This window comes from Ammospiza nelsoni, chromosome 15 (genome assembly GCF_027579445.1).
Source record: "Ammospiza nelsoni isolate bAmmNel1 chromosome 15, bAmmNel1.pri, whole genome shotgun sequence".
In the NCBI taxonomy this organism is placed as follows: Eukaryota; Metazoa; Chordata; class Aves; order Passeriformes; family Passerellidae; genus Ammospiza; species Ammospiza nelsoni.
The window spans coordinates 15496253-15506743 of NC_080647.1; the positions used below are offsets into that span (position 1 = coordinate 15496253).

At 54.1% G+C, this 10491-nt stretch overlaps 1 protein-coding gene across 1 annotated transcript; it reads right to left on the reverse strand.

Moving 5' to 3' along the window:
• Positions 1–499: 499 nt before the first annotated feature.
• FUNDC2 (FUN14 domain containing 2) lies at positions 500–6820 on the reverse strand. Its single transcript, XM_059483227.1, has 5 exons — positions 6782–6820; positions 6191–6341; positions 4826–4901; positions 3660–3794; positions 500–3235 (listed from the first exon to the last, which is right to left on the reverse strand). Exons 1-5 carry the CDS (start codon positions 6798–6800, stop codon positions 3158–3160), a joined length of 459 nt encoding a protein of 152 aa, XP_059339210.1. The 5' UTR covers positions 6801–6820; the 3' UTR covers positions 500–3157.
• Between the last annotated feature and the right edge of the window lie 3671 nt (positions 6821–10491).

Below are 10491 nucleotides of genomic sequence, written 5' to 3' on the forward strand. Positions count from 1 at the left end.
AATAGATAAAAAATATATATTTAGATATATTAAGAAAAATCTAGATAATATATATATATATATAGGCTTCTGTTGCACCTATGAAAAAGAAATAGCCTTGTCTCCATGCCCATTTGAAGTTGGGTGGAACAAATTTGCTCAGCAGAGGCAACCCAGGCTGGCTACAGACTCATACAGACCCACCTCCTGCCCTAGCAGCATCCCATACTCTTGGGAATATGTGTGATTGGTGCCAGGATGATCATGGAGAGGGATTTATTAAGGTAGCCCAGGTTACCTGTGTGGATGAGGGGAGGCTGATACCCCCATAAATTCATTTATGTTGGAAAAGACCTTCAAGATGGAGTCCAACCATTCCCCCAGCACTGCCAAGTGGAGCACTAAGCCATGTCCCCAGGTGCTACCTGCCACACTCCTGCTGCTGTGGGTGCTTCCCTCACTCAGTGAGACAGGAATGTGCTGGTTCCCAGGAAGCCAACAGACCTCACACAGAAAAGCATTTAGAGCAAAACTGTTTAATAAAATATCACTTCAACAAGCATTTACATACATATAATATATAAAACCACTTTAAAAGCCTGATGTGTTTGAAATCTCAGAGTGTAACATATGTCAGAAGTTGTTGAAACACTAAAAGGAGCAGGAGTGGGGAAGGGAAGGGACACCTCATCTTGGCACCTGCAGCAATGAAAATGCATCCCCACAGAGACTGATCCAGCATCAAAGCTTCCAGTGTTGCCCCACAGCATCCATCAGTGCCAGCCATGAGCCCAACACCAGCACATCAGAAAGATTTACCACATCCTGATGTGCTTGTCCATCCCCTGCCTACATTCACATCAAACCCAGCATAAATCTGTTGATTGTTTCCCCTTTCAGCAGCATTTTAGCTCCCTCTCAGGGCCATTTCTCCCTGTAGCAAACTGGGACTTCAGCAGAACTCACCCCACCTAGGGCTGAGCAGAAGCAGTGACTTATTGAGCCAGAAAAACACCCCTAAGGTCTGTTAATGATTTGCTTTGAGCTTTGCCATTGGAGACAGCTTTGTGGAGATCAGTGCATCTCAGAAATTGTGTTCTGCAGCCCATTCAGCCAAAGAGCAGCAATGCTGTTGTCCTACAGGAACAAGAGATACCTTGCAAGACCAATGTATCTATTAATGCATGTTCACATCTGCAGATCCTACAGAAAAACAAACCAAATCCCAAAAGCCCCACCACTGTCTGTAACCCCACTGCTAAACAGGAATTTATTTTAGACCTGTTTGCTGCATCCCATCACTCCTGCAGTCCAGGATGGCCTTTAGGAAGGCCATTGTTAAAGGATGTGAGCCCAGCTACTCCTTCATTCTCGTTGGCCATGTATGGCAGGACAGGAGCAAAGACAAAGACAGCAACTTTAATCTCCTGATTATCTGCAGCCTCTTTTCAGATCCTGAAGGTGAAGAAAACCTCAGCTGAATCAATGTGTTGCTATATGGACATTTCAATCAGCAGAGCTGAAACAAAATTACCAACTGCATGTGCTCATTCCAAACCCCCTAGTGGAAGAACCCAGCACTTCAGCTCTGCCAGCAGCTCCCAGGGCAGGATCCCCTTTCCAGCCACACTGAGAGCAGAAGATCACAAAGCCTTTGCACACACTGGAAATGGGGTGCAGCTGCTGAGCCAGGTGCTGCAAACCACCCACCCATGATTGCCATTGCTCCCTACCATGTTTCCCACGAAAGATGAGCTGACTTTCACATAAAATCCCACATTCTGGGCAAGAACTCCTACCTATACCTGTTGGAGGACATCACCACGTTGTCAGACAAGTCTCTGTGCTTGCAGAATGCCCTGGGTGATGTTTGTCTGTACTGCACACAATGCACTGAGTCAGACTGAGCTCTGCACCTGGGGAGCCTCATCTCCTGCACGAGAAGGGCTGCAGCTGATGGAATTAAGCAAACACCTTTTCTTGTGGAAATGGCAAACACAAAGAAGGAAGGGACATAACTGAGGCAGAAATATGAAATGAACTGCTCTCACAAGAGCATGGTCTGGTTTTCACTAAAGTCTTATCATTTCAGTTGCTTGCAGAGACCAGGGAGAAGGAATTTGTGCTCTTCAGAGGCAAGTAAAGGACTGCACTCCAGATTTCACATCATCCCCCTTTCTCCAGTACAGCTGGCAACAGGGACCTGGACCAGTACAGTGTACCCTGAGCAGGGATGCATTGGATGCATTTCCTGTCTACAATCCTGTCCCACATGATTACAGCTCAAGGAGCATCACCAATGCCAGAGTGACCAGAGAAGGCTGTGGCACACATGGAAAGCCCAGTCAGAGGCCCAGAGTGATTTACAGTAAGTGGCACAGCTGAAATGCCCCCATGTGACACAGCCAGGCTGGGCCTGCTGGAAGCAGGAGAGAGCCTCAAGGGCTGAGCAGTCAGATGGTTCTGCAGAACAGAACTTGGTGACTTTCAGAACACATGATGAGAAAAGGGCTTGGAGAGTCAGCCTCAGTGCTGTTTCCATCAGCAGTGCCAGTGCTGCAATTCCAGTATGGGGAAGGACACCAGCAGAGACAAAGCCAAATGGCCACCTATGTGCAGTGAAACAGCAGGGGGAGGACAGGAAAATCCATATTCCCCTGTCCTGGACACAGCTCAGGCAGCTTTGACACTTCTGCATCCACCCCAGGATTGTCAACCACATTTTGGATTGCACAGATCACCTCTGTGCAGAGGGAAGCAGAGGTGTTCCAGGTACCAGGGCAGGAATGCTGAAAGCTGAATTGTAGTGAAGAGCTGACACAATATACTGGCAGACAAAGGTACATATAACAGTCCTGAGCACCTGCAAGAAGCACATTTAAGAGGTTTCTCTGCCACTACATTTTTATGAAGTTGAAACTCATTAAAAAATTTGAGTCTGGGTGTATTTGGTGGGAAATCATGATACACTGGGAGTTGTGAGCTTCCAGACCAAGCCCAGCACACTAACAGCCCAGATAGAAGAAAAAAGTGGAAATCAGAAGCAGCATTATAAGAAATAAGGGCTGGAACCTGTGAGCAGATGGGACTGAGTCTGTTGGCAACATCCTTTGACTTCTAAGTGAGAGATAACAGCAGTAGAGGAGGGGAGGGGAAGTTGGGCATGAGAGTGCAGCTTCTAGGATGCCATTCCAAACAAGAATCCTCCAGCAAACCCTCCAGTCAGGATAGCATTCTTCTTCAGAAATATGACCACCTAAGTAGGGGTGAGAAGAGACAACAGTGTTCAACAACATCAGGCCACTCACTGACCCTCCTGCCAAGAAGAAATCCCTCAGACTGTTTGTTCTTGAGGCAAGTGATGCTCACAGAGATGCCACTGCTCAGATTTGGGAAAACTTCCTACCTAATAAGCTCCCCTCCCTAAGTGCACCAGCACACAGCCAGATCTTCACCCTGCCCAGCCACGAGCAGCCAGCTCCTCCAGGAGAATGCTGTGGGAAATGATGTCTTCCTAAACTCTAGGCAGGCAACATCCACAACTTTTGCCATCTCTCCCATTTTGCTGTCATGCAAGAATTCCCTACTTGTATTGGCACAACTGAACATCTGTAACAGTTCAAGAGGCAATCCTGTTTTCTGCTGTCCCTCCAGCACATGGCCTGGGAGAGCTGTCTCACCTCATCCACTCTGCTTTTCACTTCTGCAGGCATTTTGTCACCACTGGTGTGAAATTTCAGCTGCTGCTTGGCTTTGTTCATGTCCCGCTGTATTAGGTTCCAGTCCACCTTGATGTATCCTGTGTGGTTTGCAATCTAGAGTTTTGGGGATTAGAAAAAAGTTCCTGAAGTCCTGCATGACCAGGGCTAAACAGACCCCTTGCTCAGCCACCTTCCCTGACCACAGCCACCTCCCACTCACTGGGGGGCACACTGCTTTAAAAATTGGACAGAACACCACCCCTGGAGCTGTGCCAAGTGTTCTGCAACATCTGTCTCCCACAGTAACCCCCAGCTGCTGGGCACACACTGCAGCCCAGCCTGCCTCAGCCTCTGTTCCTCAATGTAAAGCTGGTATCACCTCCCCCTCACAACTGCCATGGATATTGCTGGGACTCCCTGCAGTTCTCCTGCTGCTGTGGGTGAACACAGCTATTAATAGCCCATTCCTCTCCAACTGTTTTATCTGCTCAGGGTGATTCAGCTGTGGAACTCCCTCTGCCCAGAGCAAGCTTTTGAGCAGAACAGGCAGAACGAGGAGAGTGAGGGAGAATGAGTCACACACAAGACCTGAGGAGCAAACAGGTGAGATCTGAACAGAGCTGCTCTACCTGCTCCAGGATGCACCAGGTGCATGAACACATCCCAGCAGCTTCCCTCAGTGCCAGGGCTCTGGGAAACCAGCAGAAGTGGTAGAGGACAGAGAGAGATCTCCTTTCTCTCCTCCTCCCCAGTGCTTTACAGCGAGCCCCATCTGTGCTGGCTGGACTCCTTGGGAAGCCAGGTTGGCAGGAAGCATGGCACAGATATGGGTAAATCCTTCCTGACATGCAGGGCTGTTCCTCCAGGGACACTGTGTCCACAGCCAGACAGCTGAAGCTGTCTCGTGCTCCACTCAGGCTCTCCTGAGCCTTTGCCTGGCCTTTGGCAGCAGATCCCCAGTGGATGTGCCCTGGCAGTCCTGCACTGGTGTATGCACACTGACCCTGCTTTGCTGTTGCATCCGTGTGCCCTGGAGAACACACACCTCTGACATTCACACTGCCCCAACAGGCAGTGGTTCCTAGAGAGACCTTTGTGCCCAGCAGCACAGCTCTCAGAAAGCCTGGGCTGCTGTTCATACACACCTGGAGTAGGAAAAAGCCTCCTCCCACTGCTGTCGCTGCCAGCTTTCCAACCTTCTGGAAGAGGAATCCAGTACACCTACAAATCAAGCAGCATTTGGTCAGGAGAATTAAACACCTCACACACACTACTCATCGTGCTACCCACAGGCCAGGCTGCCTTTGGCAGCAGCTACCCAGGACTGGAGACAGCCTGACAAACTGCAGAAGAAACCCATGTGCAACCAGAGAGAAGGATTTGCACCCAAACAAAATTGATGCTTTATAGCTTTTCACTCTGTGCTGGCACATTCCAGCCTTTTTCTGTTTGGTTCTTATCTCTTCAACCTCATCCTTCTCCCAAAAGAGTAACCAGACACCTGTGATTTCCCCAAAATCAACAAGTGATTTTATGCTTTGTAGTTTTTTTTTTAATTGGTATAATCTCTGAGAGGAAATTAGGGAGCACATGTGCTGCTCCATGACAGAGCATGGGGAGCAAATCACAACCCTCTTTCTTACTTAATTGTAAAGTAAGCAGCAAACAACTACTTACTTTACCTTTTCATTTCTCAGGAGAGAAAAAGGATGGAACAAGCACACAGCAGTGATCTAAGGCTGGTCTCCAAAATGGGTACCTGCATTCAGCATGAAAAACATTCCTGCAGCCAGCACCACCCCAGTGCTCAGTCATGCAGCCACAGGCTGGTGTGCTGTGCCACCCAAACCACACTTCCCTTGGAACACGGTTTCCTTATGAGCACTGCAAACAACACAGCAGCCTGCCTTTACCCATGTCTGAATACACTCAGTGAAGATACAAGAGAAGGGTGGCCAGGCCACACCTCTGTGATAAGACAAAGCTCTGTCACACACTGTTAAATAATTACCCCGTTGCCAGGTGAACATGAGGGTCATGGCAAGAGGCAAAGCAGTTACACAGTTACACAAAATTTTCAACTCAAACGATGCTGTAGGAATGAAGTTACAAACAGAGCCATGCTCAGTCCCAGCTACAAGTGACAGGAAACCCTGGGAACTGAGAGCCCAGGAGGTTTTTATTGCAGATGCCTGAAGCACATCCACCTCCAGTGGAGAAGGCATCCTTGTTTCAAGGGGTTCATATCTGCCTGTTCTAATTCAACAGCACCACTTTTTACCAGAAGTTAAAAATAATTCCAGACTGGTGCAATTTTCTTCCCTTCGAGCCAGTCCCAGTTCTTTAAGTTACAGACAGCATTTAGGACGTCCCAGAGCTGAGCAGACCATGCCAGGGGACAGCAGGCTGAGCACCCGCCTGCTGAATGCCTGCCACTCGATCTCCCAGCACCTGTCAGTGTGACCCGGGGACGCAGCCAGCGCAGCAAGGGCAGCCCCGGCCCCGCTTACCATCCCGTGACCCCTCCGATCACCAGCTGCGTGGCCACATTGTACTTCTCAGCGCTCGACCCCGAGCTGGGGGCGAACATCTTGCGCCACCATGGCCGGTTCTTGGTGTACTCCGCCAGGTCCAGCACGTTGAATGTGTCGTCCTTGGCACCTGCAGGCACCTGCAGAGGCTCAGTGCCGGGACCGCGGCACCACAGCCCCTGCCGCTGCCCGGTGCGTGCCCAGGGGCACAGCAGCCCTGCCCAGACACAGCTCAGGGGAATGGCACTCCCCGGGCCTCCGGGAACCCCCTCGTCCCTCAGCCCCCTCCCAGGGCCTCCGGGACCCCGCGCCCGGCACCGCTCACTCCCTCGGGGCCGCCCCTCGCAGAGCGGCCGGGGCTGGGGGCCCGTGCCCGGAGCCGCCCCCTCGGTCCCTCAAGCGGGGCCAGGCCCCGGCAGCCGCCGCCGCCGCGCGGGGCAAAGGGAGCGACACCGCGCCCTGCAGCGGGGAGGCCGAGCTGGGGGAGCCGGGACCCGCTGCAGGGGGAGAGGGGTGAGGGACCCGCGCCCCGAGCCCCGAGCCATCCCCGGCCAGCCCGGCCCGGCCCACCTCCGCTCGGCACCGCCATGACGCCGCTGCGCTCCGCGCAGGCGCGGTCACGGTGCGCGTCACCGGGAGCGGGCGTCAGCGGGACCGGGGGAGAGGGACCGGGAGAGAGGGAACGGGACCGGGACAGGGGCGGGGACGGGCAGGTCGGGAGAGAGGGGCGGGAAGGGAGAAAGAGGGGCCCGAGGGGAAAGGGGCGCAAGGGGAGGAACGGGACCGCACATGGGGGCAGCGGGGCCGTGCCCGTGCCCTCGGCTGTGCCCCGGCGGTGCTCTCGGCTGTGCACCGGTGATGGCCCGGCGGCGCCCTCGGCTGTGTCCCTGGTGGTGCCCTCGGCTGTGCCCTGGCTGTGTCCCGGTGATGCCCCGGTGTGCCCTCGGCGGTGCCCCGGTGATGCTCTCGGTGCTCCTCCCTGCAAGGTGCCCGGTGCTGCAGCAGCATCGCGGCCCCGGGGCGGCTCCTCGGCTGTGCCCCGGCGATGCTCCGATGGTGCTCTCGGTTGTGCCCTCAGCCGTGCCCCGGCTGTGTCCCAGTGATGCCCCCGGCTGTGTCCTCAGCCGTGCCCCGGCTGTGCCCTCAGCTGTGCCCTCGGTGGTCACCTCTGCAAAGCGCCCGGTGCTGCAGCAGCAGCATCACCGCCCTGGAGCGCCTCCTCGGCTATGTCCCGGTGATGCTCTCAGTTATGCCCACGGCTGTGCCCCGCCGTGCCCCTAGCTGTGCTCTCGGTGCTCCCCCTGCAAGATGCCCGGTGCTGCAGCAGCATCCCGGCCTCGGAGCGGCTCCTCGGGCCCCTCGGCCCCGGTGTCCCTGGGGTCGCTGCTGCTCCCGCCCGAGCGGCTCGGCTGTGCGGTCACAGCGCTGCTCCAGCGGAGCCAGGGCGGGACAAAGGGTTCCTAAAGCCCACGGTGGTTTGCTCCCTCTGAGATGGGAGCTCTTGCTTGGCTGGGGGTGTCACAGCGTGTTTTGCCATCCGCTGGAGGGACCCCAGGCCCCCCGGCACTGTGGGCGCTGCGCACGGGCACACGAGCTCAGGTGTGCTGGAGCAGCACGGGGCTCCTGCTGCAGCGCAGTCAGCCAGCACAGCCCGGGCTGCTGGGCCTCTGCCCCGGAGCTGATTTGGGCAGCTTGGACATGCTGCCTGGCAGGAACACATCTTAGTGTTTCCCCTAAAATAATAACAACTCTGATTTCTGAGCCATCACTCACTTGAGCTCCTGTAGAGCAAATGCCACCTAATTCCCAGCTGCCCAGGGTGTAGCAAAGATGGAAATCCCAAGACACAAGAAGGAAAAAAAAATCATGGAGAGATTGTGACAGAGGAGACTTGACCCTCATTTGGGGTTAATGGAAAGCAGTGTGTGAGTGGGAGCAGGAGCGCAGGCGGCGTGGGACGGGTAGGTGAACAAACAAACACTCTTCTAGGAACTAAACACTTCTAGGAACTAACAGCAGTGCTCATGTGCCCTGCTGAGGACATCCTGCTAGTAAACATGCCAGCACCTCGTTGCCACTTGCACGTAGGTCGGAGGATTTGGGAACTGCTTTTGGGAACTGCAGGAATGTCCCACGTGTTTCCAGAAAGGTCCCACGTGTTTCCTGCACGGCCCTGATGAGGGGGAACTGGCTGGAGCAGTGTGTGCATTCTGACCAGTGACACGACAGCACTTCCCTGGGAACAGGAGGAAAAGATGTGGCTGGGGAAGGGATGGCTGGAGGCAAGTTGGCCTCTAGAAATCCAATCTGAACAGCAGTGTCAAGTGGTGCTGGGGTCTCCTGCATGTCTGGTACATGACAGGTTTCCATCCCTGTCCAGCACGTGTCCCTGCTTTTGTCTCCCCTGCCCTGAGCAAAGGGATGCCCTCATGCCCTGTGGCCAGGCAGGTCTCCTTTGGTACCTCCAGCTGTTGGCTCTGCTGCAGCTGACCCCAGGAGCATCTGATGGCCTGGGCACCTGCAGCATGGCCTCATCTTTCCTAGCACATGTGCACCTTCATCTGGTGCAGGTGCTCAGCTCTCTCCAGCAGGATGCCAAGGTGGAGGTGGATCAGGGCTGGGGGCTCCTGTGTGCTGGGGTCAGGCACAGCCTGGTGTGGTGGGTAAAGGACAGAACCCAGCCCCTCAGCAGCCCACCGACACTGCAGCTCCCTGCCAGGTGCCTACCTGCTGTTCAGCTTTGGAGACACAGGCATGAAACACCATTCCCCATCTCAAATGCTTCCTCTCCCTCCTGGCACCACCACAACCCTCCAGCCTCCATGGCCAGGCTGAGCCCACCAGTCCATGGGAGCTTCCAGAGAGTGTTTCTGCTGCCTGACTCATTGAGAGACACCTCTGATGTGAGGAGCAAGAGAGAAAGCAGAAGTGCTCCACTGACCCACTTACTGCAGGGAAACCCAGCAGAGGAAAGCAGGCTTAGTTTGGGACCTCCTCCATGGCAGTATTTCCACTCTGATGCTGGGGTAGGTCCATCAGGGATGGATTTTCTGGATACTCAGGGGTGCTGATGGCATCAGCCCTGCTGCACTGCTGTTCCCTGGGTGCCCCTGTGCCCGTGAGTTTCCCCATCAAGAACTGCACTGGGCTGCAGCCCCTCTTTGCTCCATCTCTGCTGGGTGCAGTAATTTGGAAGTGCTGATATAAGGGGCCCTGCCTGGTCCTCCAGGCAGATCTGTGCCGTGTGGTACAGCCATTTTCCTGCTGCCAGGAAGGGTGAGTGCCCTGTGCCTGGCTGCTGCTTCTGAGCTGCTCAGTGTTCCTGAGAAGCTGTCACGAATCACTTGTTCTCTCTCTCTCTCACACACACACACACAAAAAGTTCCAGAAGAGATTAGACATGGTTCAAATGATTCTGACTAATTTTTATCTGCTCCAGTTCTGAGAACTTTTATGTTATTGTTCTGAGAACTTCACATTTCAGGGAAATTAACAGCCCTTTCTGTGTGCATGTGGGTCCTTGGCTCTGGCAAAATATGTTCTGGCAGGAGATTCCATCACCTGGAATCGTGGCTTTTCCATCACCTTTGCACAGGAGGACAGTGCCCTGGGGATGGGCAGATGGGCTCCAGGCAGGACTGGAATGCCAACTCTTCTCTGCAGCTTTCTCAAAGGCACAGCTGCTGCCTGGCCCAGCCCTGGGTGACGCTGACAGCTTGCAGAGGGTCCCACAGAGCCCTTGGAAGCTGCTCAGCTGTTAATGGCACCCACTGGCTGGGACCATTCTCGCTCTGCTGGGGCATGTGGGGTCCAGCTTGGCATGCTGGGCTCCCTCTGCATGTCCAGCTGTCCTTGGCCTATTTGCTCCACACTGGCTCTCGTGTGCCTGCACAAAGCTGCTGTGTGCAGCTAAGGCCAGCATCTGGGCCCCCTCCCCAGGTTACTTCCAATTGTCACACCCGGATTCCCTTTCCCATAGCCTTGAGTATCTTGATAATATTTTCTTTCTGGCCTCTTGGATTAGATGTCATCTCTCAAGTTTACTCTTATTTCCCTGGGCCAGGAACCTGGAGCTGCCTCCCAGTAGCTGAAAATTATTAATTCACCATTTGTCAGTGTCACAACAATTAATTTCTGACTGTTTCCAGGCTCCTGCCACTGCAGCCCCCAGGGATGCTGTTCCTGACTGTCCTCTGTCACCTCTACATGTTGTCATCCCACAGTGCCCAGAGCATCCCTGCCAGGGTTAGAGCCAAGAAGTTTCTGTGTTGCCCCATGCA

Bases quoted from the DNA above. Each gene is read 5' to 3' on its own strand.
- FUNDC2 (XM_059483227.1), bottom strand. The intron at 4,902-6,190 runs GTAAGCGGGGCC...CTTGATTTGTAG, and splicing joins ATCGGAGGGGTCACGGGATG to GTGTACTGGATTCCTCTTCC. The intron at 3,795-4,825 runs GTGTGTATGAAC...CCAAAACTCTAG, and splicing joins GAGGCTTTTTCCTACTCCAG to ATTGCAAACCACACAGGATA.